Genomic DNA, 27460 nt, shown 5'->3' on the forward strand with positions numbered 1-27460 from the left:
CTATCATGCTGGCGGCACCTGGCGGTCGCAAAATAAATTACGGGCGTTTTGGTTGCCAAGCCAACCAGTCGCGTGTGTTGCTCGCATTCGGCCGCGCGCCTGACTAGTTCTACTGAAGCATTGACTGAGGACACCGACGCGTCCCACCTGCGTCCCATCTTAGGCTAGCAAATTCCGAATAAGTGCACACTGCACGTAGCAGCGCTGTTACTATTACAGCCCTCAACAGACACCGACAAGAACAGTTGCTGTTTGACTTAAAGGCCCACAAATACAAAATTTCAGCGTGCCCACTGAAGCGAACACTCGTGTCGTCTGCTTGTCGTCGGCTTTCAGTGGAAGACACAGGCGCCGCTGAACAGAACGCGCCCGAGCAGCCCACCCGGGCTTCTTTTTTTTTTTTTCACTGCTGCTTGCTGACGCGCCGCAAGGTGCCGCCACTGCATGCGCACCCGTCGGCGCATACTAATGCGACGTTATCTTGTCGCTCGCACTGACAGGAGTTTCTACTCCTAAATAATCTTCCTCCGTGGCTGTAGTTCCTTTTCGAAAAACACTGAATTTGTAATATTTGATTCGAAAATTCGAATATTCGCCACACCTTTACTTATATCATTTACCATTCACAGTTAATACTGCACCATGAAAGAATGGTGGTTAGGCTGGAAATTGTTCTGGCCCTCAAGTATGGCCAGAAATAGATAAAACACGTGCGCACACCAGTGCATAAGCATACAGCGGCGGCCATAGAAAAAGTAATGTTGCTTCTCGTAGCAGGTTCAAAAGGACAACAGTTCCAGCACATTCAGCAAAGAAGACAAGAGGGTGCACCTTGTACAGGTAAGCGGCCAGGCGTCTAAACTCGACCAGGTCGTGCCGCTCCAGCCGCTGTGCCAGGGCAATGTTGTCGAAGTTGTCGAAGGCGTCGATGGAGGTTCGCAGACCCTGAAAGTCCTCCTCCTCGATCAGCAGGCCGTTGAGGGCCTCGTTGACAGCCTTGTTGTTGAGGCTCTGCACCGAGCGCAGGTACGGCTTGACCAGGGGTAAGTGCCCCACTCGGGTAAAGTGGCCGACGGCACGCGTGTGGTCCATGCGCGGTGCCAGTACCAGCAGCAGGTCATTAAGCAGCATTGGCTTGTGGTCCAGGTAGAATTGCACTGCCCGATAGTACAGCTCGATGTTCGCAACCTACAAGGTCGAGGCCAAAGGGTGGTCAGGTACACTTCCACACACAACCAACAGGATATTTGCACTGTCTACAGAGGAAGGTCATGCGGGTTAACGCGAACAGTAACCAAGAAAGGACTTGCCAGTGACATTTAAAACTGCAAGAGGGCAACCTTCAAGTCTCACTACCCATAGCATCTCGTTCAAACCAAAAATTCTCAGACTTGTCACCATTAACTCACTTGCACTTGGTGTCGCAGCAAAAAATTTTTGCAACAAAGCAGCAAAGAAACGACAGGATACCAATTGAAATGCTTCTGCTTGCATCTTATGTGCCATAAGTAGGCAGAAATTTGCATCATCCTGACTGACAATTAGCGTGGCAGTTCACACCTTCCATTGTGCACCAAGCTTGCCTCTCAGTGCATTTTACACTCATCTTTGGTTCTTGATGACAATTTTGTCACAACAGCCCAAAAATTTAAACAAGAAACAGTATGGCCCCTGGCTGGTTCAGCAGCTTTGCGAGTGAAGCCAACCAGAGCTGAAAAATTAAGTCGTGAGCCAACTTACTTAAGCAAGTAGCTCTCATGTGGAATATCAAATCAAGGGTAAAAAATGAATACTGAACACTGAAGATAAACACAATTCAACACTAACAAACAACAAAAACGTTGCTGCACACAGTCAAGAGTCTGCCCTCATTGGGCCACAAGAATGTTGCCAGGCATTCATAAATTAGTTAAAGAAATTGCAATGTACAGCCCGGTCCACTGTTATGAAAGACACTACCACATTGGTGTTTCAGCATTAATTAGAATTCCAAGTTTTAGTTGAAAGCATCAAAAATTCTTTTTGATGGTGCTTTATAATGTCCACCTAAAGTTCCAAAAGGATGCAACAAACAGAGCAACTACCTCGAGTTGTGGTGCACATTGATCCGATACATGTTAACACTTCTGCTGAAACTTGGAATCGGATGGAAACTTGTACATGGCTGTTGGTACGGCTGGCAAGTCCAATGCATTCCCACCTAGCACTGGGGTCTTGGAAGAAGTAAGGACACCATATAAACCGGCAATGACAAGAACGAAGAGATGCACTAATAGCTGAATGATAGTGGCAATGGCATACACAAGGTTGCTTGACGGGCCGAAGTGGAGTTGTTTAAGCCACCTTTCAAACAGTCACCTAAAGGATACTCTTGTTAGGATTCTCAGAACCTCCACAAGCCATACTTCCCATTTCAGAGCAAAAATGGCACTCTCAATTGCACTTTCTGTTAAGTAGGCACAACAGTTGCTTGCACTCTTGAGCTGGATAATTTCTTTTTTATTCCCATTTTGATGGCTAGCAGTTGGAGAGTCACCATCCCAATAGAACACACGTGCAACGGCGTATCCCTTATGATATACATCAGTTCTGGCAGCACCAGGTCCAATTTATTGTGCACTGTCGGGCACTTTGAATCAAACTCTCCCTCTCCACATGTGCTGTTGAAATTGGTATCTGCCAACTGGAGGAACCTTGTAGTGACAGGATCAATGATCCATTGAAAGGCTCCGTTGTAGCCAGGCACTGGCTATGTGTCTCACTCAATACACTGAATATTCAAGAAACCAAATAGTAGATATTCCATTCGTCGAAATGAATTATTCGAGTATTCTACATTCAATTAGCAAACAGTAGACTTCTGTTAATTCAATCCTGACCACAGGTTCTGGCTGGCACGCCCATGCATTTCTATGGCCCAAACTTTCATTATTTCAATCCTAAAATTGGCCTTCAGTGAATAGTTTGAGCTTGACCATTTCGCATGCATGCGCCTGATGCCAATAGTGATGAATGCGCTGAACATACGCAAGAAAAGTCTCCCGTTGAAATCGCTTATTTCCTGCATGCCCAAGGAGGATATTCAAGCAACAACCGTAGCTCACAATGATTACGGTATTTACCCGATTCTACTGCATTTCTTGTTTTGTTCTTTTTAAAGAAAATTGGGCCAAAAAATGCTTGCGCAGAGCCATTGGACACGAAACTAAACCTGCCTTTGCGGCGCTCATATGCTTTACTGCACAACACCGATGTATTGCAGCAAAGCTGACTTAGAAAATTCACCGCCCAAGCACTCCCTACAGATGGTTAACCAGCGAAGCTGAAACGTGCAGCCCCGGTGTTTACCACTGGGTTAATCCCAACGGTAGACCCTTCATTTTCTTGCTAAAATTCGGGTGTGCGTTAGATTTCTACTTTGTTTAGGAGCTTTAATGTTATTAACAGCGAAGCCATTTGAGCCAGCCGTAATTTGTGGTGCGTAGCCGTGGGAGCCATGGCAACCCAGAAAAGGAGGAGGAGGAGGAAGCATGCGGTCTCCTCGCCAGCTATCCTGACCCCTGCCTCCTCGCTCCGCGGTGTGCTGAGCTAGGAGAAAAAAAAAGCGAAATCTTGTACTAGGCCGTGCAAAGCTCAAGACACAGCGAAGCTGGCCGATTGATATCGAGCGGCTAACCTCCAACGCATTCGGCGTCGGCAAGCAGCAGCGTTCTTGGCACTGTGCCAACCTTGGTTAGCCTGCCTGCGTTTGTGGCATGCCAGGAGCGCTGTCGCTTGTAGGCGCCCACGCGTCCAGCGCTAGTCACGCGAAATGTCACGAAAGGGAAGGTACCTCCGAAAATGATCGCTCGAGAAAACCTTCCTACATGCGTAGTTAAGTTGAACCAAGTTAAGACCTAGCAGCAACCAAGTTCATACCTAGCAGTAGCAGCCAGCGAGCTTTGCGCGACCGAGTGCAAACTTGCCCGATTTTTTTTCTACTTCAGACACATAGCAAGTTGGCGTGCAGTGATGCTGCTGGTCCATGCCAGTTTGGAGCAGTAAAATGGAATTTCGAAGCAGGTTTATGAAAGCGACTGCAAACTCCATATCATAAAGTCCTATATCATAAGTAAATAAACTAATGCCAGCTATGCAAATAGCTGCTTGCATAGGGCATTTATATGCTTTGGCAGACAGTCCTTGTGAACATGTAGAACTGGCAAACAAAAATGTTCCTTTTGAATTGATTTATGGTATATATGTTTATACTGAAAACTTGAGTGATCAATTCCACGTGAGTTATCAATTAAAGACAACTCCATTTTGTTTGATTCTTAAGAACGCTTCCACTCCAAAATATTCATCATCAAATTGGACACTCAGTAAGATCATTTCGCATTCGTAAGTGGGAGTCTATACACAGGCCCCTCGCCCAAATTTACGTAGCTTATTGCGGGGGAATGTCACCCAGAGAGGGCAGTAGCACAGCTGCTATAAACTGCGAGGCTTCTAGGCTAGTGTTACATACCATATTGATTTGGTTACAAGGCAGTCACGATTATAAAGCAAGGGTGCATGCAGTTGGGGGACCCAAGAAAAAATAAATTAATGCACACTAATATAAGGTGATATAGAGTACCCATGTGGTTATTCAGACTTGGCAAGGATTGCCCAAAATACTGAATTATACTAACACAGTCAAACCACAAGACGGCAATCATTAAAAGAGGGAAAAGGAGCTTCAACACAGTGTGGCTTCACGGCAGCACGAATCTTGCCTTATAGTGTGGCTTCACAGTATGGTGGTGCGCACTGGGCTTCAATTTTCGGAGTTCTGGCAGCCAGACGGCAGCCAGCTAGTTCCGGTTCCGATAGGAAGTCACGTGGGCTGGGATCCCAAGACAACCCGGAACTGCCCAAAGTTTGCAAAATCAAACGCCGGGACAGCGCCGGCCGCAGGAGAAATGTAAACATGCTACCAGCATGGCAGCAACCGAAGTGGGCAGCGCGCGCGCGGCGTAGTCGGCCCATTTCTGCATTGCCACCTTGGAAATGTATAGTTGCCATTCAGGAATACGATCACTTTCGTGAGATTCCGCGCCACTCGGCACAGCGTTAAAATGCACGCCGCCTGTAACCCGCGAATAGCTTCACACGAAAAATAGTATTGGTTGATCATGAGAGCAATAATAAAGCTAATGTAGTATGTGTGGTCATTACTCATCTCAACCAGTGCAATCCTTTAACATCAATGGCCTATATATAGTTAGAACGCATCGGTTTCGAGCTGCCACCCAAGATACGACAGAGAGACAGAGTGAACATGGGTTAGCTGCGATTCTACGTTAACTTCAGAAAAAAAGACATATCGCCGCATATAAGCGAGCAATGTGAAAACAGATACCACCAGAAAAAGACATGAACCGAAAAGGCACCGCAATGTACGGGAATGAGCGTCTACAACTTCGACAACTTGCGCAGAACACGAAGATACCATGCAAGCATGATCGAGAGCGCAGCGCGCTTTTCACGGGACACAAACAAAAGAAAGCTTCAAATGGTTTGCCGCCACTCGTATGGCACCGCCTCGCAAGACGGAACGGTGCGTTGGAACCCTAGTTAGACAACGCTACAAGTAATGCAATCAGCCATCCACGAACCGCGGCGACATCAAGAATCGCTCTGACAAGCATGCCACCCGGGGCGGCGCGCGCTAGCGTTCGACGCAAGCCAGGCTGAGCGAGGTAGAAGTCCTCAAGCACCCGCGTTGCAATCCATGAAGTCCCCACAAAGATGGCGGCAAGCGCTCATCGCCTCTTTTTGTCGTCTGCTAGCCAGATAACTTCCAGAGAGCTGCCAGACCAAAATTATCCTGGCTGGTTCTGGCAGCCCGTAGGTAGCCAGAAGCTTCCAGCTCGATTAAAACGAACATGCGGCGGAAGTGCGTCACGCGGTGGGCAGAGCAACCCGAGAAAAACGAAAGCGCTCTGGCTGGCTCTGGCAGCCCACGGGTTGCCAGAAGTAGAAAATCGAAGAAGCCCACTGCCGTAAAGCCACACTGCTAACAGAAATGCACGCTGCCGCGAAGTCGCACCTAAACGCGAAATTCGCAAAACGGGAAGAAACCTCACCTTATATTGGAATAAATATGGTAATCACCAATGTCACATGATGGGTTTGTCTGCGCCGACAGTTTCGCCTCTGAATGTGAAATTAGCATACCGAGTGTCAAATTTGATGGTGAAAACAGCCATCCAGCCGATTTTCTTAATTTTTCGCAAACAACGTCCGAATAATCAGACAGTCCAAAATCATGAACTTTAGCAGTAAAATTATTTTGCTTTTTCTGGTGCAAGCGGTATCAAAAATTTACTTAATGCCCTAGTGGTGTGCTTCACTGATATATCATCTACCTGAAATACCGCAAAGGCATTTCGCACATTGCACTGCAGCTCGATCTGCGTCGCGTGCCGTCACAATGTGCAGATATGCGCGCGTGACTCAACTGTGCAATGCTGTTGCTCTGATGCACGCATTCAGATTGGAGGTTTCTGGCTACATGCGAGATTTCACCATTACATCCATTAAGCACAAAAAAAAAGTTCGTGGTAGCTGCCAGCATATCGTCCGCAGACCCAACCTCTGCTTCCGGCCACCAGTCTAGCCCATGATTTCACGCCGAAATGCCGAGGCTGTTTACGGGTCCGAACGTATTAACAGCCACCTTGCCGCGACTACCTGATGGCAGCGAATTTTCGTCACAGTTGAAGCGACGCTAGTTAGGCCTAGCGGCATGGTACATCGGTATTTAGCACCAAAAGTTGCCGTATGGTGCAGAGTCGACCAAAAGCATAACGGCCGTATGGCCGTGAAATCACCTCGCTAACGAAAGTGGGGGATAGGCAACAAATTGAATGGTGGCAACTTTGTTCACGGCCACCATGTCTGCGACATTGTAAGCTTTATGTTCAAAAGAGAAGTGTGGCGTCTGGCTTGGCACCATCGCAATCACTCGCTGCCACCTGAAAACTAACGCTATACCGTTGCCTAAGCAACCCGCACGCATGGGAGGGAGACGGAAGGTATTAATAGACAGACAACAGTCATGGAAGAAACAGCAGTACAATCCCGGCTCAGTTGAAGAGGCTTCACTCGGTCCACCGAGGTGTTAACGTAGCTGCTGGCCCCTGCAGATGGAGCAGAGGAAAGGCTCTTGCGGACTTGAATCATTTTCAAAAGCCTGAGCAACTCCTTAGGTGCAGGGTGGGTACAGCTTTCTCATATTTTACTGAAATGTAGCAGGATGTAGCAGGATGTAGCAGGGAGTGCCTCCCAGCACAGTTCGGTGCAATTGGCCCATCGGAAGCATCACTGGATGTGTGTTTAAGGGGTGTGTTAGAATACGGCAAATAATGCCAAATGAATCGGCAATGTGTTTTGGAGTTTTTTGTGAGTCTTGTTTAATTAGACCTGCCAAATAATTCAATAAATTTTGTCAGTCCCATCAGGGTAGAATTAACGCAATTCGATTATTTCTGTATATGTGCACCCCAGCTCATACACTGAGTAGACCTTGCGACACTTCTTTGATGCCTAGAAACAGTTCATGTGAGCAATTAATGAAAAACTAATAACATACCACAATGCACCTAGCCAAGCCCTACACATTGCCCTCATCACGCCTCCCTACAGCTCACGTCACTTTTCAAATGTGTACACAGTTCCACATGTTGCACTTTTTGGAGCATGCATTTTTCAGCTCTTCTAGCTGCAACAGCAACTCCGCTGTAACAATGGGGCCACACATGATAAGAGCCAGAACCCAGAGGGAAACTCACCTTGGTGATGATCTCCTTGAAGTGTGCCTCCCGCCAGGCCTCCGTTGGGTGCTGCATCATGGTGACCACAGCATTGTCGAACTCTTCGTACTTGTCATAGAGGAACACCAGTTCGGCCCACAGGTGTGCCTGTTCGGCAGCTCGCAGCACCTTGGGGATGTTGACACGTGACCAGAAGAGCTCAAGGTGCTCACGCATCTTGGCGGGCTTGTACTTGGAGTAGAGAATGGCCAGCTCGGTGAACATGCCCATGTGGGCACGCTCTAGGCCCAGCGCTGCCTCAAGCAGCGAGATGAGCTCCTCAAAGTACCCTCGGTCCTGGTAGTAGTTGATGAGGTCCTCGAGCTCGTCGGCGTGCACCACAATGTGCAGGCCACACATCTGAGCCAGCCGAAACTCCTCGCTGTCCACACATGCAAAGCACACCTCTTTCCAGGTGCGCGTCGAGTTGGCCTTGCGCGCCGAGTCCACGGCACCCTGGAACTCCTTGAGGTGCACCAAGGTGATGGCCAGGCGGGCAAAGTTGGACACATTGTTGTACAGAAGCTTGGCCGGCTCGTACAGGCCGTCCTCGAAGCAACGGTCACCGATGCGCTGCACGTCCGCGTGGTTGGGGCCCGACACAAACTCCTCCAGGTCCGCCAGACGGTTTGTCTTGGCATACGCATAGATCAGCTCCGACTCTACATACGACTCCCGCCCCTTCTTGCGCGCCATCTGCAGGTACCGCACCAAGTCCTCCCATGATCCTGCACAGCACCCGCAATTGATAGATAGGTACACGGACAAATCGACAAATTGACGGACAGTGAAAAGCACAATCGCAAACTGTTCACTTCAAAGTGACACGGCAAATCTGTTTCTGTGGGAAAGGTCTGAAGAGCTGCTGCCCTCTCAAACAAGACCAAAATATTTGAGACTGCACCTAGATTTAAAACGGGGAAACAAGCAGAATAGGCCTTTTCCAACACACTTTTGCAAGCACAGTGTCGCAATGTTGATTCCAGGGGCCGTATTCTGTAACGCTTCGGTTTTCGAAGGATTCGGTTTGGCGGCGGCGTCACATTGCGGCGGTCCGTTGATGTAATGAAAACAAGTGAAAGGACAGACCAATCGGCGCAAAGGTTTCTTTTTGCGGCAGTGAACGTCACAAACCGAGCAAAAATATAGCAATTTACGAGCGCTTCTTGGTAAATAAAAATAATTTGTTCATGGTATTGATGAGGTTTATGTTTTTCATCATGAAACGTGTATGAGTTGTACTGGCGGTGAGTGACTTAACGAATTTTGTTTACTTCGGTTGACCCATTTATGCCGCTAGGTGGGACGTCGTACGCTAACTTCGCGTTGCGGCCAAAATACACACTCAAGTTCCTCGCACAGTAGGAGCGCTGTCTCTTTTGAGAATCTGAATTGTCGCCGGAATCCCTCGTCTGTCATCTCAAAGGCGTCTTGTCGACGTCGAGGTTGTCGTCGTCTATCACGGAGGCTCGCTAAAAGCACGATAACAGGCGCCACAGGCACTGCGCACGCCGTATTTTGCTCCGAGTGCCGCGATCTCGCCCGTGCACACGGCACGCACAGGCTCTGCACACAGCACACCGCGTTTCGGATCAGACCGAAGCAGCGCGCGTGGCTTCGCTTCGTAGCAGACGACAAATTTGGTTTCCGCGTGATTGACATGTGCATGACGTCATCAAAAAATGCGTTCGCGCCCTGAGGCGACGGCGTCACCCAGGCGGCGACCAGTCGCTGCACGCAAACAGAATCTTTCGAAAACCGAAGCGTTACAGAATACGGCCCCAGAAGTAGCACGGACTGCCCTATCACTGGTTAGAGAATAGTGCACATCGCATTTGCCAAAGGCCACATACCTGTCTTGTGGGCAGTCTGCACCACGTCCAGGTAAGCAGTGTGGTCTCCTGCCTTGATGAACGAGTCGATGGCCTCTTTGACCATGCCCTGGCTCAGCTGGGCCCGGGCCAGCTGGCTCCAGACTCCAGGCTCATTGCACCGCTCAGCAAACTCGTATGCCCGATCAAGGTTCTGGATGTGCTCAATCAGCACCTGCAGGGGGAGCAAACGAAGTTGGTCACTCCTACATTTGAAGAGGTGTGGGAAAGAATTTTTAAAGCTGCTGCACTGGGATGGCATGTGCAATGGAACTGGCTGCTTAACATTTACCTATACCACAAAGGTGGTTGGCAGAGTTTATGCACTGCTGCGAGCATTAAACAAAGGTGCTTGGAGCACCTCTACGAATGAAGCTTATTATTGCTGTATAAAAAGCTTTCACGTTAATACAGGGTCTCTAGACCACTGTGCTTATGGGTGAGCAAGCAGTTTCTCTTGCCTTTTCTATCCTCCCTTTGGATGCTCCCTTCTTGCCAAATACATCTGTAAAATGCAACGTCATGCTGGCAGTATTTTCTTTGATAAGGTGATCAACTTCTGATTACCACAACTGCGCACTCTTATTGGCTACACACAGTTGCCACCACACATGCAGTGCAAAGGACACCACTGTAAAACCTCAATAATTCTATCTCGGCTTAATTTAAAATGCCGTTAATTTTTCGAATTTGTGCAGTCCCGTAATATGCTATGCAAATTAGACTGGATAATTTGAGAAGCCCACACGCATCCATCCAGGTAATTCGTAGTTTCTGGTTGTAGCCTCATCAGATCGCCATGCTGCGACACACTTCTGGCTTCACTATCTCGTATGCGATGTCAGAAATATCGTAGCCATGACGCGTTTCCAGCTCTTGCAATTGTTTCTTGTGCTTGCAGTGAGATCGGACTCGGAGAGAGCCATCTCTGGGGCTGCAATTCTAACACCAGCTATTGAGCTATCGTTAAGATACCGCAACATAGGCATTGATAAGCTGTAGAGCTGTGTGAAGTGCCTACGGTGTGCAATGGTACACATTAAAATTTGGTTTTATTTTGACCAGGCTATAAAGACTACCCACCCACTACAAAGAAGAAAGGCTGCCACATTTATTGATTGTGAAGCTCAAACTTTTTCGTTTCCGGTTTCTCCTGCGTAAATGACCAGCCGTGTCACATGTCTTGTCACGTTTTCTGCACTGCTGGTGTGTTGCGCACGTACGATCCCAAACCGCGTGGGAAATCTCTGCCACGTATGCTGTTCCGCTAGGGCACGAAGATGGGAGTGACGGACTAAGCTTTACCGACTACTTGACCACAGAAGCAGACGTGCAGGCATTGTATGTAAACGTGGAATACGAAGTCAGACTGTGTGCCAGCAGGTGATGGCAAGCACAAAATGAGCCCACTTCTGAGCCTGCTTCAGCGATGGTTATCAAGTTGCTGAACGTTGTCAGCAGCTTTGTTGAATGTGGCGGTGGTGACTGAGATGCCGCACGCGATTAGCTTCGCAGCGATTGTTGCTGCGCACAAGCAATATTTCCAGCTCGTAAGGGCACTTCATGATACAGTGAAATCTCAATATAACGAACTTCAGGTGACCACGGCAAATTGTTCGCTATTCTGAACGGTCATTACAGTGAAAGCTCCAAAATTAACCATTCTACCCACCAACCCATCAGTTGTCGCCGTGTAAGCTATCAACGAAAACGTTGCTGTTGGCTCTCGGCCCGCAATGTTTCTTTTTCCCACAGATTCTGTTGCGACGCACCACCAAAGCACCGTATAGTAAAAGTGGGGCTCGCAAAAGAGACTGACACCAAGGAAATCACGAAGAAATAAGAAGCGCTCTGTCACCTCCAAAGCGCATTGTATCTTTCTGTTCATTTTTCGCATTCCTTGCCATGGACACCGAACTGTTGAGGCAGACACCTGAATTATTCTAAAGCACAAGTGCATGTTAACGATGCCGTCCGTAAAGTGCGATTATGTGGCAACCCTACGACAAACTTTGCTGCTAGCCTCACAGTCTCAACACAATCACAAATCTGTACAGACTGACTGTGTGGCCACCGAACGAGAAGAATCAAGGAGACATTAAAGTAGTGGTGCTACTGCACCTCACATAAGTGTGGTGCTTTGCAATTGCTGCACTTCAGGGCTTCTCTGAAGTAATTGTGTGGCTAAATTATGAATTAGCATGCATTTGACGCCGCTGTATAAACCGTACATCGGCTGGGGCCAGGCAACAAGCCAGAATTTAGTGCGTTTAAAGGGACACAGGCTATAATGGTTGCTGTAACAGAGGACTCTGGATTAACCAACATCTGGGGTTCTTGAATGTGCACACACAAAGCACAATACACAAGCACTTTTGTATTTCACCATCATCGAAAGATTGCCGTAACTCAGTTTCCAGAATTACTATGCTGAATTGACAAGAGATGAATCAAAGGAGCTTTAGTCAAGCCAGTAATTCTGCGCCAACATCCTCACAACTATTTGTGTAAACGTGTTAAAGTGATACAAGCGCACCTGAATGGCTGATGTGTTGACGTCAAACTTGCGGAAGATGGCAAAGGCCTCCTCGTACAGTTCACTACCGATGGCAATGTTGGCAATGTCGGGGGCATCGTAGTTGTCCAGTCTGTTGATGTACTCCATGACTCGTGAGCGGTCCGCCTTGATGGCAGTCAGGATGAGCAGGTTCTGCAGGTTGCGGTGATCCGAGAAGACTGAGTTCTCCAACACAATCTTCTCGAGCAGCTCTATCAGCTCATTGGGGAGGTCGGCCGTCATGAAGGCCTTCACTGTCACCGAGATGTCCTCGGGGTCCTGTGTCTCCGAGAGGGCCGTCTGGACCACCTGGTCGATGAGTGGGCGCCGGAATGGATTGCTCTCCGCCAGCACTTCCGCCCAGAGGTCCGGATCTCGCCGCCGAACCAGGTAGCGTGCCTCACTCTTGAACAGCGAGTTCTCATTGCACACCTGCACATCGAGAAAAAGGAATAAAGATGTGCAACTGCGCCAACCTCAGAGCAAGTTCAATGTGCAGAAGGACACTGTTGCTGGTGTTGGCTTGTGCAAAATACAGATGGACTTTACATGGGCTTGTAGACAAAGCAACATTAGAGCAACAGGGGACACCACAGTGGAGAGCTCCCAGATTATTTTGATCATCGGTTTCTTTAATGCGCATCTAAACGTAAGGACATGAGCATCCTTGCATTCCGCCCCCACTCCAGAAATCGGACCTGCGACCGCGCACCCACATCCCGGCTAGACGTACCTGGACGAGCTCTCGGTCACACTGTCCCCGCTCGTAGGCGATGCAGGCCAGATGGGGGTCGCGCTTCTCGCAGTATCGGCCCACAACAGTGCTGTCGTAGAAAGGGTTCTCACGCAGGAACCGCTCGGGGTTGTTGTTGGAGTCAATGTAGATCTTGGCCAGCGCATTGTGGGTGGCCGGTTCCTGGCAGCCCTCGTGGAGCCGCCCCTCGAGCCAGGGCAGCAGCAGCTTGAGCCGGTTGCGCTTCTCCACCTCGGCAACCAGCTCGTCGGTGGAGAACTGGCCACGCACCACCAGGATCAGGTTCTTGATCACCTCCTCGGCACAATCCACGTCCAGCAGACCGCCCACCACCACGGGCAGGCGCGAAGGGTTCACCTGCAATTCCAAAAGGCAGCAGGTGCTGAACACATTACACGCTACCAGATGTCAAGTTCAATGCAACACGCATGTTCCATGCTCGGGAATCATTCTGGCAATCACCGAAGAAGAATTTAAAAGGCTCCTCACCAGGTTTGGGCATTGCAAACAGACAAGTGCGGCACATAGATAACACAGTGGCAATCATGTCTGCAAAGTAATAAGCAGCTGCACGGCGCAAGAACAAGCAAAATGTCAAAACAGATGCCCATGCACCTTTCTTTTTGAGGGAGCCCCGTTTCCAGCCAGAGAATCAGGGTCACATGCACAAATTCCTCTAAGCAAGATGCACTGTACTGCCTGTAAAGTCAGATTATGGCATGTGACCTCGGTGGATTGTCCAATGCAGAAAATGCAATATCGCCACTGGGAGTGCCCCATGCGGAAAAAAGAGGAAGAGGAGGAAAAAATTGAGCCGAGCCTCACAACGTAACCGTGCCCCGATCCCTCGGCTCCAGCATGGGAGAAGGCAGGAAAGAGTCACTTGTAGACGCTAGTCAAGGCAGAAGGAGAGTGTTTATGTTGGTCATGAAGTTTGTCTCCTGACAGCGTAGCAATGTGACATTTCAATTTCTTTGCTGGCCTCTAATAATGAACCCATTAAAAAAATTCTTGAGGTAAAACACTCCTCCCTAGATGGCACCCTACAACTTCCACTGCATAACTGAAATTTGCAATGCGGCCTGGTGAGAGACTTATGTTCAGCTAACAGACATCAAGTTAGGTACAGGTGCTAGCTCCGATAAGCACTCCATTTAACTGTGGTCGAAAGTGCGATCAAACATATAGGGCATATATAAATATATACGAGATGTTTTAGACTCCTTGTCGCATAGCCTTGGCATTTTTTTGTCAACGCTTTTGTACAGAATCACTTATACCGCTCATCGAAGGCGTGGAATCCATCGTTACCTTTAACTATACAGCGCACAGAACACAAACGCAGCCACTAATGCAACTATCTGAACACACGACACGTCTCCAGACTTGCCCGAGTGTGAAATCCATTTGCGTACTGTGCACTGCCTTCTCTGCCCTTTCATTGCCTATGCGCAAGGTGGCGCGGCGCTCCCACTGGTCCGAGGCGGATGATGTACAACGTGCGCTTCCTCTTTCCTCCAGCCGCATGGCGGCACCTGTGCTCCCCTCATCGTGGCACACTTTCTCATGACGTCAGGTACCTCCTCCACTTCCACCTGCAATGGCCTCCTCTACTCTCCATTCTTCTCCCCTCTTTTGCCATGCACAAGCCGACAGACCGGGTTTTGTTAGCATGAGCTCTCTAATGCTAATGCATTCAAACTAGGGGTGTGCGAATATTCAAAAAGTTTGAATATTATCGAATATTATATTTGTGACATTCGTATTAGATTCGAAATAGATATTCGAAGATGTTCGGATATTCGGTTGGGTAAGAATATTCAAATCAAATTGAATATATTGCTGTCTGTGCGGGAGAAAACACGGTTCTCAGCATTTGCTTCCAAGAATATACGGGCGATTTCGTGCTGAATTTCGCGATGATTTCATGCTGCTAGCGAAATTTCGTCTGTAAAGCACACTTAGCCACTAAGCATCTAAACTTAGCGGGAAAGCCAGACTACAAGGGGCAAGGGTTTGCGGGCTTGCGAGGGCACACTTATAACGCGCTAGCATTAAGGGCCCCGTGTCGCAGAAAAACCGGCGTCGGCGTAGATGTAGGCGTCCGTGGCAGAAAAAATCATCCTCAACCACCCCGACCGCGCAGGCCCTCCACGTGGTGCAGGGTTTTGGTGAACAAAAATTAAATTTCTCGCAGTGAAATCCATCAGAAAAATGGTAAAGTACGACTTAACCACAACCTACAGACATGGTGGCGTCGGATTGTAATTTGAATGAATGAGAAAACAATTCTGTTAAGAGGAAACTCAAACACAAACCCCTTTCTCAGCATTTTTACCATCCCAACCCGGTGCGCACGGGTAATTTACTTGCAAAAGTGATATCAAGATTAGAGCACTGCACGGGCCGATTTTTGCGGCCCGGGGCCCGGCCCGGGCCCGTTTTTACATTGGGTGGCCCGCCCGAGCCCGATCAAAACGTTTATGACGAGACCCGGGCCCGGCCTGGGCCCGGAAATAATCTACGTTACCCACCCGGCCCGACCCACCACCCCTTTATCTTAGGCCCGAGCCCGGCCCGAGCCCGGCTCGAAACCGGCCCAAACCCGACCCGAGACCGAAAAATACATGTTTTTCAGAGTTGAGACGCCCGACAATAACTCGCTGCACGTTACATGCGCACCACCAGAAAGCCGGAGCCCGGCCCGGGCCCGGGACAAAAGCACACGCCGTGCCCGAGCTCGGCCCGAGCCCGGCCCGAGCCCGTGAGAAAACTGCTCTACCCGGCCCGGCCCAGGCTTTCGGGCAAGCCCAAGCCCGTGCAGTGCTCTAATCCAGATGGCGCTCGCATCCTCGGCAGGTCAAATTGGGACTTCGCCTGCGTAATGTGTTTTGGACCCGCGCGCGTCGGGACAATCGCAAACAATTATAAAAACAATAAAATAAAGTGCTAGGGCCTTCACATTTTAATATAAGACGACTTATATTGCTCCTGGAAAAATGTCTTCCCAGCAATGCATTTCTGTTTAAAGGTGAAGCCGACTTTAAGGGGATCGGTGTAAGCTTGGTCTTTGTAAGCTGGCTTTCGCACATTCTGTGTTGCAGTGAAGTTCACTGAAACAAAAATGCGATGCGAACTAGGCCCGATAACGCTATCGCGTTCCACTCTTAAAGGCTAAGCGCGTCCTCTAATTTTTTCTTTTATTTTTTGCAACACCACCCCAAATTCTGAACTTTTTGCTTGCCAGCAAGTGCGATTGGCACAGGGTCAGATGCCTCCGAGTTTACGGGCATTTGATGTGATATAATAAGGCGCAGGCTGGCAAGCACAGCTAGTGGGAATTACTAAATTTACCAAGTTAACATGAGCCAAATACACATCTTAGTATAATGGCTTACTAGTCCAGCTTTTTAGCATTGACAATGCAATTGCAATGTTCCAAGAAAATAAATTAACTCAACTTGTTAATGCATGTGCATATTAGATTCAATATTCAAAGCTAAGTATTCGTATTCTATTTGATTTGTATTCAAAAATTGATATTCGCACACCTCTAATTAAAACATTAACAGAAATTCTTTACATGTGATCTTTTACGTGCAAGCATTACTGGCCAGCAGCAAAAGAAGATGCTCGAGCAGAGGACAGGAACACACCACTGCACAGTTTGGTACAATACGCTACAAAGATTTACCTTATTACAATGTGCAAAAAATATTTTTGTTAAAGTGCTAAATATTAAAAACAATTCTTTACTTACAAAATAAGTACAAGTTCTGTTCTGAATCTGCGAGAAAAACACGCAATGTACCACCACAAAGGTTTACTGGCTCTTGGGAGGAGTTTCTTCCATTAAGAAGAAACTGACATGGCACGTTGTCATGACTGACAGCGTGCCTCCCTCCCTGTCCTCTTTTTCAACAATAGCTTTCTTTGGCTCTTGTCCCCCACAAGCGGTTTATATATTTCTAGCCATTTATGGCCAACTTTAGACACTAGATATCTCTAGTTGCCACTATAAATGAATAAAAATGTCCCATGGTCCCTTTCGAACGTAGGCCCACTAAGAAGCTCAATGCTCGAAAAATAGGACCAACTAACACATACCTGAAAAAGTGCTATAAACTCGTGCAAGCTAGCGCATGACAAGCTTGGTGCACTAGGCACATCGCAAACGAACAATTAAACCTACAAAAAGTGAGTACGTGCATGTTCTACCTGATGAAGGAAGAAATTCTGGGATGCATTCGTCGGCTAAATTCACTGCACATCTTGTACTACGGTGCTTCTCCACAAGGTCAAGCACATCGTGTCTTGCGACTGAACACGTTTGAATGCTGAATGAAAACTGCTTTCACTGCAAGCGCGCCACCACTGTGGCTGACGGACATGTGCATAAATGAAAATTTCACAGCGTATCGTTGCAATGCGCAAGCTCTCGCTTACGCTATCAATCCAAGGTTGGTTCTGCCATGATTCTTTTCTCTCTACTAGTAATCTCGAGCCAACCTTCCTCGATCCACACAAGCTTAGATCAAGGACAGAGCAGAACAGCACTGAAAGTCATAATTACAATGGCAAATTGTTATCTAACAATATTCTTTTTTTAGAATGTATGAATGAGGTTCAATTATACCACATATCTTAAGGCGTGCACACTTAAATTTTGGTCTAAGTATTTGTAATTATATAACCATTTCAAGAAAGATAAATATACAAATGAACCTGGATGTATCGAACCCACAAATTGACTAGAACCCTGCTGTTGGGTTCCCAAGTGCTGCGTTCTCCTGGCTGTTAAATCGTTTTCCGCTGGCCCCGACATAGCTTCCATAGGACCCAATGCATTGGTAACCCCACTGTTCCATCACTACTAAGGGACCATTCCCACATCATGCATAGCAAACTGCCACCCCGCGTCAGCTCGAGCGGGCATGTTGACTTTTCATGTCGCTTGCTTGGCGGCTTCACGAGGGGATTGGCCGCCCAAAGTGCTGGGGGGGCGACACCTATGACGCATTTTGGGTTTCCGCCAGCAAAAGCATGGCCTTTGAGATCCATATTTGCCATCAAAAGATGGTGTCCATGATGCGTTGAGGCCCTAAAATTGGTTTTGGTGCATAGCTGTTCCGTATAAAGTGAAAGGGCGATAATGCCATCGCCGCGCACCGCACGCTGTATGTGCGAGTGAAAGCCTGCGTGGGGAGCTGACGACCACGGTTAAATCACGCACGTGTAACAAAGAAAAGCGGCGAGGAAGCGCATCTTCCGTCGCGCTGGAGGCACTGAGGGGGGAGGGATAGGGGGCGGCATTGTACTCTGGCATCTTGAAAGCGATCTGCGTTGGGGGCCGAGTCTAGGCAGTGTAAGTGCGTTAGTTGCTCGTAGCTTTGTGCATGCTGTGTGTTCTCGGTGCTCAGTTTGCATTGAAGCGATAGACAGCACAAAGGTCACATCGCTCGCTGCTGCAGCCGCGCTTCCTCACGCCAGCATTTTGACAGCGAGTGTCCGCGCTCATCAAAGATGTGTTCATGTTTGCCTGTGTGCGCAGACACCATGCTTGTTAATTTACAGTGGAACCTCATTGATACGATTATGCATAAAATGTTTTTCGGGATGATACGTTTTTTTTCTTTTCCCAATAATACGATTTGGTTGGATAATACGTTCGATGATACGGTTTTCGGATGGTATGCCTTAATTCCGGTTCCCGTGAAGATTGTATCAACGAGATTCCACTGAAGTTAATAAGCGAATGTTTACAAGTTTACAAGGAAGATAAAACTACTATTGTAACGATGAAGCTGTCTACTACTTTGCTATAGCAATCGATGCTTCGGCTTTCAGGCAAAACTGACTTTTTTTAAAGCGTAAGAATTAAAAAATGTGTGCAGTTCACCACTACTCTCATTTCTGAATTTTTCCTGTTTCTCGGCGTATCAGCGGGGTTCTACTGTATTGTGTGTAACAGCAGCAAAATCCCATAGAAAATTTGTTGAAATTGATATTTTATATATCGAATTACCTAAATAATAGAACTTTTTGGAAACCCCTTCGGATTCGATATTTCCAGGTTCGACTGTACCTTAAGGGAATGTTATTTTTCAATGAAATGTGCAGACCACACTGACAACAAAGATATCCAACGAAAACAACTATTTAGCAGAAGCTTTTTCAGCAATACGTTTGTTGCCTCTGAGCAACATATCAGGTAGAATGAAAGTGAGGTTCACCCCAAGCCACCTATGGCTTCGTGAGGAACGTGTACAGACAGTCCTCATCGATTGTGAAAGTGGCGTGTACAGTGCCTTTCCCCTACATCAACTGTGCGCTATTACTGCAGCAGGAAATCTTGCATCGGTCTTTCTCCTCTAACCGTGCACTCAAATTCGCGCAAAGAGAGTCGCATGACGAAAATCTTCCTCGTCCTCTATTATTGCTCTAAAACAACAAATGACTGATGCTGCCTGTCATCAGTGGTGGTAGCCGAAGAAATTCAGCCAGACACTCCCGCAACCAAACTAAAACTCTGCAAGAAAAAAAATTAATATTTTTCTGATTGGTTGCATACAGGCAGCCCTCTTCCATAAAGGGCTAAAATCCTCAGACCAATAAATGTAGTTGCGATTGTCATGAGCACATGTTCCAGCTTAACGAAGAACCAGTACCAACTTGGCCAGGTTTCGGTTGCATTGCAAAATAGAGACCCTACTATACAAGCTTGCATCGTCCAGTCACCTTGTGAAACTATAAGTAAGAGTCCAAAACGAATCTGTTGACGCACCTTTTGGACGTAGATCTCGATGTACTTCTGCAGGGAGTTCCGGTACAGGTAGAGGACGAGGTCGTGGACAAAGTCGAAGCGGTCGCACACAATGATCAGCGGCAGCTGGTCGGTGAGCTTGGCCTCCTTGAGGAAGTTCTTGACCCGCTCGGCATTGTAGCAGTTGCTCTCGCGGCAGATGCGCTCTACCTCCTTGATCTGGCCAGTCTTGCAGGCGGCCTGGATGTACTTGAAGTGAACCTCTGGGTCCTGGCTGAAGTTGACTATGGAGCCCAGGAAGTAGAAGAGGCCCTCGTAGCTCTTGAACGACTCGAACAGGTCGATGAGCGCCGTGGTAGTCAGCTGCTCGTGGTACTTGGTGGCCACCTGCACGCAGATCTGCAAGTTCTGCCGCAGGTTGTGCGTCAGCATGGCCCGCAGGCACTCCAGGGAGTCCTCCACCGACAGCGAGCCAAAGTAGTTCACCAGCCACTGCACACACAACACATGACACTGAGTCAGCCAGTGCAGGATACAGCCATTCACACACTGCAGGTAAAGCTATAAAAAGCTGCACACTGTGAGGCTCCCCTAAATTTGTACAATCAAACATTACATCCACACTGCATACAGTTGTGGTACAAAGAAATCTAAATAATGATATCCCACCCTTCATTCCAGTTTTTACCAAGCTCAAAAAAAAAAAAGAAACAATTGACACCTAGGAGATAGGAAGGAGCAAGATTACAAGTGTGCACCTGTTAAAACAACCCCGATCTTCCTGTTCAAACCACGGTCATCCCATAGTATGCATTATCACCCAGACATCTGCAAGACACCTCATTCTTCCTGTATGCAATAATCTGCTGAAATAGCATTCCAGAATGGTTTCCTGCACCAAGCACAAGCCATTCCAGTTCTGGGGATAATCAACGAACCATCTTGCCTAAACTTGCACACTCTTTCCCTTTCCCACTGCACTTTTTCTCTGCTTGATTCCCTCCCAAATTACCATCCTGGCACAATCTTGCACTATCATTTTTGCTTTCAGCATTAAACCCTATGCTACATTCTTTCCAGATATTCTACGTGTGTCAGCTTGCACACAATGCCCAAGAGTCTAAGAAGGAAATAACTGATGGCCAACTTGCAAACAATCGCACAGACAACTCCCCCCTGACACCTCACCTCAGCATTCAGCAGGTGGGTGTGCACAATGGCGCGCTTGATGTCATACAAGTCGGTGTAGTGCTCCAGGGCCCGCTGGAGCAGACCCGCCTTCTCGCAGAGTTGTGCCACATGGGCACGGTCGTAGTGGGTGAACATCTGGTTGCCTAGGATGGCATCGGCCACCTGCGGCGCCGTCATGAGGTTCATCTCCAGGAGCCGCGTCTGGAGGTGGCTCTCCGAGGGCCGATTGTTCTTCAGGGCATCCAGCAGGAATGCCGTGCACTGCTGGACTAGGTTGGACTCCATGAACACATCCACGATCTGCACATGGGGCAAGAGCAAGCTCAAAAAAGCACTCAACTTGAACACACATTCCTGCCAGATCATTTGACTAGTGTGTCAGGGGAAACAAGTCACTGTCACTGCATCCAACAGCAACACTAAAAGATAATATTGCCGATACAGTCCTGACTGCAAAATTTGTGCTGCCCAAACTCGGGCAGAGCTTCAGCAAGTGCAATGCAGCAAAGCCACATTCCATAAAGCTCATGTCCACTTCTAAAGTCAAAGGAACACAGTGAAAAAAATTCATCCCCGATACAGAAGCAGCTGACCAGCGTTTCAGACTTGCCATTCCATACATTGGGCCGTTTTTAGATGTCAGCATCACGAATATTGGTTTGAAATGACAGGACTGGCTACATTTCTCGTGGCTGAGCGAGTTGTTGGATTTCCGAGTGCCATTTTGCCACTAAGCCTAATCGTAAAGCCATTATGGTTTAACTGCCAAAAGTTGTCATTCGAATGCTCTATTGAGATGAAAATTATTTTCTGGAAATTACATTTGAACTATGTGGGCCCTAATTTCAATGATAGTATTTTGGTTCAACTAACAGTGGCTTATCAGAAACTATGTGCCAGCACAGGGTTCATTTACTTATGCATGGAAGTTGCAAATGAATAAAAAATAAAACCTCTCCCCCCCCCCCCCTTGCCCCATCTCCCAAAGCTCTCAACCAAATTCGTGGGCTGCTGATGACCTGCAGTTGACTAGCTCCGCAATTCCACACTTAACTGCATTGTAGTGGTGACCATCGGATTGCACTTCAGAACACAGAACAAGCGAGTTCCAAAAAAAAAAAATGTGAGCGAGCAAGCACTACCTCACTATAGTGTGACACCAATCAAAAACTGCAGTGATGAGCTTCCTGGGTGTTGGCGGACTAAAATGCATTAAAACTGCAATTCTTGTTATCGTTTTATTTATGCTGAGCTTATTTTGCATTCTGCAGCCTGGCAGAAAATGCTTTTTCTTCTAGGCTGCATGAAGTGCATTGTCCTGGCTGTACTACATGCCATGTGCCACGTACCCCCCCCCCCCCCCCCCACCCCACGCTCCTGTAATGCATATCTTAGGCCAGGGGTTCTCAAGCATGTTCGATCCGGGGAACCCTGCTAAGCTCCATGAAGCGCCAAGGAACCCCTCCCCCCCCCCCTCCCTGAATTAAAATGTCCTAATTAAACTAATGTCGAATTATTCAGAGTATCAAGAAAACAATAAATGAATGCTTACTACTTCAACATGCTTTTATTTACTGAATGCATCAGCAAATCTAGTTTCTATTTTGCACAAAAGCAGTGAGGAAGCTGAAATTCTTGTCATCTCATGACTGATTAAGGGCTAGCAGCGGCGAAGGCCTCGCAACATCCTTCGCAGCGCGGCCGTGGCGCGCGTCTTATCTGCAGACACGCTTTTCACTACCGCACGCACATCCGGCTATTTTTTCGCTAGGGAGCTGGACCGCCAACAAATCGTCCGTCCATCGCGATGTAGCTAATGCTCTTAATCTGACCTTTTTGCACTGAGTCAAAGCGCAACTACTGTTTGCCGCAACCGATCCTGACGAAACCGCGGCCGTTATAGATGCGATCATGGACTTATGGTTCCTTGTGGTTCAGAAGGCAGGCGGCCGATGCACTCACCAAGTCAAAACGAAACTACTGTTTGTCGCAACCGCTGCAGACAAAACTGGTGGCTATCGACGCGATCACAGATGGCGACTACGCACTTATGGAAGCACGTGGCTAGCCGCCAACGCGGTGTTACGCGCGGTGATTAATGCAAGAATAAGGGCTTTGAGGGCACAAATAAGCATAAAGCATTCCGGCGTTGCTGTCAGTCACGTATCGCGTAGGATTGCCGCTGAGGACCCTAGCAATGCGGACTGCGCCGCTTCGTTTTTGGACGCTAGCGCTGTTTTTGCTATTTCGCGGCGCGCATTTGTGGTGCTCCGCGCATTAATTTTTTTATTCTTCCGACGTATACGTCAGTACGCACGCTATCGGCACCTACCCTATCTACAAACGGGAGAAATGCGCATGTTGGTAAGTTACGGCCTCCGAGATTCAAGTGCGAAAGCTTAGGCGCACTGCCCGTTTTCGAAGTTTCGGTGGCTACAAGCTCTGCGGATCGAACACACCTCTTGTTCGCCGTTTTAGCCACTTAATTGGCGAGCGCGGGACCACGGAAAATTTATCAGTGGCTCGCGGAACCCCAGACCCACTTTGAGAACCCATGTCTTAGGACCTTGAAGTAAATTTAAAAAAATTCATTAAGAAATGAATAAAGGCATTCCTGACGTTTTTACCGCGCCCCTTTAGAGTAGAAAAATGTTCGCCTACTACTGTGGTAATTAATAGCCCCAGCACAGCACCTGGTTGATGTCGGCCAGGGGTTCCTCGTCCTGCACCAGCATCTGGGCAAAGGCGGTGCCCTGGTCGGGGCTGAGGCGCATCACCTGGCGCAGCAGCAGCACGTAGTCGGGTGTGTAGCCCACCTTCTTGGCATACAGCACAATCTTCTGGAACTGGCCCGTCTCGGCAAAGCACTGGATCACCTTGGCTGGCACGTTGGCACGCAGGTAGACGGACAGTGCCAGCGTCGGGTCCACCTGCTTCACGAGGTCACCGAGCTCTTCGCTGCACTCGAGCTTGTCGTCCTTGAGCCACTTCTCGAGCAGCTGCTTGCGGCCCTGCTGCAGCACGGGCCGGCACAGCTCTAGGGACTCGTACTTGTTCAGCTGGCCCTGGTCCAGCAGGATGCCAAAGTACTGCAGCAGGGGCGAGGTCTGGCCCGGCTGGTTGGGCACCTGCTGGAAGCGCTGGATGGTCTGGGGCGTGCGCAACACCCCCCGCGGGGCGTTGGCCGCCACCTTGGCAGCCTCCGAGTACTGGCCGCTGCTGAACAGGGCGTTGAAGCGCACCACAAAGAGGTCCTCTGCGCCCGACAGATTGTTGCGCACCGCCATGCGCAGTGCCAGATCCGGGTTCTGGAGAACATTTGTGATGTAGGGGATGATGTTTTCTTCTTCAACGCTCACTGACAGGACCTGCACACACACACATGCCAAACGTGAGTCTCCCACTAGTTGAAGCACCAAGAGCAACAGATCACGACTCTATGCATTGCCAGACAGCAACCAAGGGCTGCTTTCTCGGTCCGTCACTTTCGACGCTATCACTTGGAGTGCTCATTCAATTAATAACCCAGCGGACACCATGCCCTGCACTCGAAGCAATGTTACAGCACTGGGGTGTTACAACTCACAAAAGTAAAAGAGTCCATGTGAGAATTATCAGTAAATAATACGGTCCTATAATGCACAATCAAGGTATGTCCCGTTAGCACAGCCCAAAAATGAGGGTACCTGACATACCATGTTGGAGTGTAGGAACCTCAATTGCCAGTACAATCAGCCCTACTTTCGCGGGCAAAGGTTCAAATACCAAAGCTGACATCTAACACTGATTTAGGTTAAAGTACAACATTGCCAAGCCCAAACCTTGGCCTTCAATACGCACATCTTATATTGCAGTGCTACGGGTGCTAATGCCAATTACTAGGCTTATGCGAGTATCCTTTCGGTTCGACGCGAGGTTGAAGCGAATAGTGGGATTCGCAAAAACCTTGACACACATGCCAGATGTAGCCAGACCCCACCACTGGAATCAGTTTATTTTCAATGTGCTGTTTTAGAGCACAGCTCTTAATGGCCCGTTCCTGGGACGAACCACTAGTTATGTACTATCGTCTGCTCATGTCAGCCCAAGCTCGCGCTTGTTTGGTTTGGTCTCGTTAGCGCTTGTTTCGATTGTCATGGTTTGCGATTGTTTTGTAAACTGATTGTATGCACAATGCGACTCGTGTAGTACTTTCTGGAAGCCAAGCTGCACCAGTGATTACCCTGGAACCTTCGACGAGTCATGTATAACAGCCGACGCACTTGACCTTGACCCACAGATCAGATATACATTGACTGCCGACTCTGCGACGTCTCTCTCTCAAATTCTATGCCTCAATATATCACAATCAAAAATTCATGTAGAGCTGCGCTCAAATTTCGCACTAGGGAGTATTGTAATCGTCTGTGAATTTTTTTTTCAGGTATTTTCACACATAAATACAAGTTCCATTTTTTCTTTTTTTACAATGCCAGCAGCACAAAATTAGTTTACAAGCTTTTGCTCACTGTTGTACTTAAGTACTGCAATTGTGATTTCATCACAGTCGAGACTGCGGGAGTGTTTCGAGCGTCATGCTGCGAAGTGCAACCTTGACTCCACAACGACACTGGCAGTTAGTCTCCTTAACCCGTTCTGCACACACAAACTTGCAGGCATGCTCACCACTTCTGCAGCTCCCAGTCTAGTCTGTGAGCATTATTTCAGGCTCGGTCACCAATGAGCAGCTAACTTCCTGCAACAGTATGCCACACACAACGCCATGCTTCTGGCTGTCAGGTGCTGCTTCACCTGGTGCCAGCGACAAAAGTTAGTTGTCGAGGCGAATGAATTCTGGGGCGTGCCAGATTCTATTCACTGAGGCCATATGGCTCACAGGAAGCGAAGAAACCATCTCACCAAAAAAAGCAAGAGTACATGGGACAGGCTGAATGGTGCTTTCTGTACGGCAACCATTTCTTTTAACGACATCATGAACGCGGGAGATCATGTCCACAAAATTGAGTCGACACCTTGCAGCATTAGCGCCTTCAGTAGACATTACACATTGGTTCACTAGATGTTTGAATAATTGGGCAGGTGCAGAAATCGGTCAACGACTAAGTGAACCGTTTTTGGCTTGTCGTGGCTCTGAGCCATGCGATGCTATTTGTTCACCGAAAACAAACTTGTCGATAATACACATTTTATACCTGTTATGAAATTCCCATTTGTACATATTGAATACATTGGAAACTTCTAATACTGAAATTCGAGCCAATGTGAATACTGAATAGCACAATAATCAATAGTAATTCAAAAATATTGAATATTCGCACAAGCCTACCAATTACACAAAGTTTTTCCTGAATTTTTCCTGTCCACTGCATTGTTTCTGCATATCCACGCAAATGCAATGCTTTCAGTGTGATGTGTAGCATGTGTAGCATGCAGTTAGTCACTACATGGCCGCAAGAAATGAAGAAGACACCCCTTAAAAAAAGTGTGAAGATCGCAAGTGTGCAAGCAACCCACCTGTCCCTTGCGGTTGACTCCGATGATGCCCGAGGTGGCCTCGTGGGGCGCGGTAACAAAAATAGTGTCGGCCGAGATGCGGTTCATGTAGATGCAGGTGCCAGTCTCCAGGTCGTACAGGTGCACGTAGCCGTATTTCGTGATGAGGAACACCACGTCGTGCTTGGGGCTCATTTGCATCGCCACTGGGAAGTCGTTCTGCGCCTCGGGCGGGAAGAACACGTCCACTGCCTTCTTCGGGTACGCCTGGTTGCCAGCCGCGGGCTGGCCCACCTCAATTATGTGCAACTTGCCGCCATGCGGGGTGCGCACGGCAAAGCAGAAGAGGGTCGAGACCTCTGTGTTGCCCTCCTGCTTGAACTGGGCAAAGGCGGCGGCGTGGCCCTCGATCGGCTGGCTCACCTTGCGCTCCATCGAGTAGAGCTGCATGGCCCCGGCCACTCTGTTCTGCTGGGCCGAGATGCCGATCAGGAGTAGCCACTGGATCTTGGCGTCCGTCCGGTAGTTGATGATCTGGCACCCGCTGAGGCTCGAGTGGCGGTCAAACATCTTCTGCGGTTGAGAGTCCCCCTCCATGCTCCAGTGGTAGACGGCCCCCTCTGTGACCAGAGCGATGGTGTTGACGTTGATCCATTTCCAGAAGACTACGTCCTCCGTCATGGTGTGCGCCTTCACTTTGCTCTTCATCTCAATGTTGAAGATCTGCAGGGTGCGCGACGCCTTGAGGGCGATGACTCGCGAGGCGGGGTTCATGATGGCCGAGTCTGCGGAGATGGGCCGTCGGATGGGGTTGGTCGGGTTGGCCATGTCCACAATGACCACCTGCGCGGCGTCCCCAACTTTCTCTCGGACACAGATGAACTTGTCCGACTCCATGGTGAGCGTGTTGAAACCCACGTTGGCTGCATTGATCCCTATGTTGGTGAGCTGCAAAGGACAAATGCACAATGGCCAAGTGTCACTGAGTTG

General features: G+C 48.5%; 1 protein-coding gene across 1 annotated transcript in view; it reads right to left on the bottom strand.

The window, feature by feature from the left end:
* Positions 1-27460, bottom strand: part of LOC119445582 (clathrin heavy chain 1) — a 55081-nt gene that overhangs the window by 15361 nt on the left and 12260 nt on the right. Inside the window, exons 2-10 of the mRNA XM_037709853.2 lie at positions 26492-27418; positions 23671-24345; positions 20975-21277; positions 19808-20278; positions 13003-13380; positions 12249-12701; positions 9695-9887; positions 7821-8569; positions 832-1188 (exon numbers count right to left, since the gene is read on the bottom strand). Of these exons, the coding sequence (XP_037565781.1) occupies positions 832-1188; positions 7821-8569; positions 9695-9887; positions 12249-12701; positions 13003-13380; positions 19808-20278; positions 20975-21277; positions 23671-24345; positions 26492-27418 (4506 nt within the window). The remainder of the gene's footprint in view (positions 1-831; positions 1189-7820; positions 8570-9694; positions 9888-12248; positions 12702-13002; positions 13381-19807; positions 20279-20974; positions 21278-23670; positions 24346-26491; positions 27419-27460) is intronic.

The sequence above is a fragment of the Dermacentor silvarum genome, chromosome 3 (assembly GCF_013339745.2).
Source record: "Dermacentor silvarum isolate Dsil-2018 chromosome 3, BIME_Dsil_1.4, whole genome shotgun sequence".
Classification (NCBI taxonomy): Eukaryota; Metazoa; Arthropoda; class Arachnida; order Ixodida; family Ixodidae; genus Dermacentor; species Dermacentor silvarum.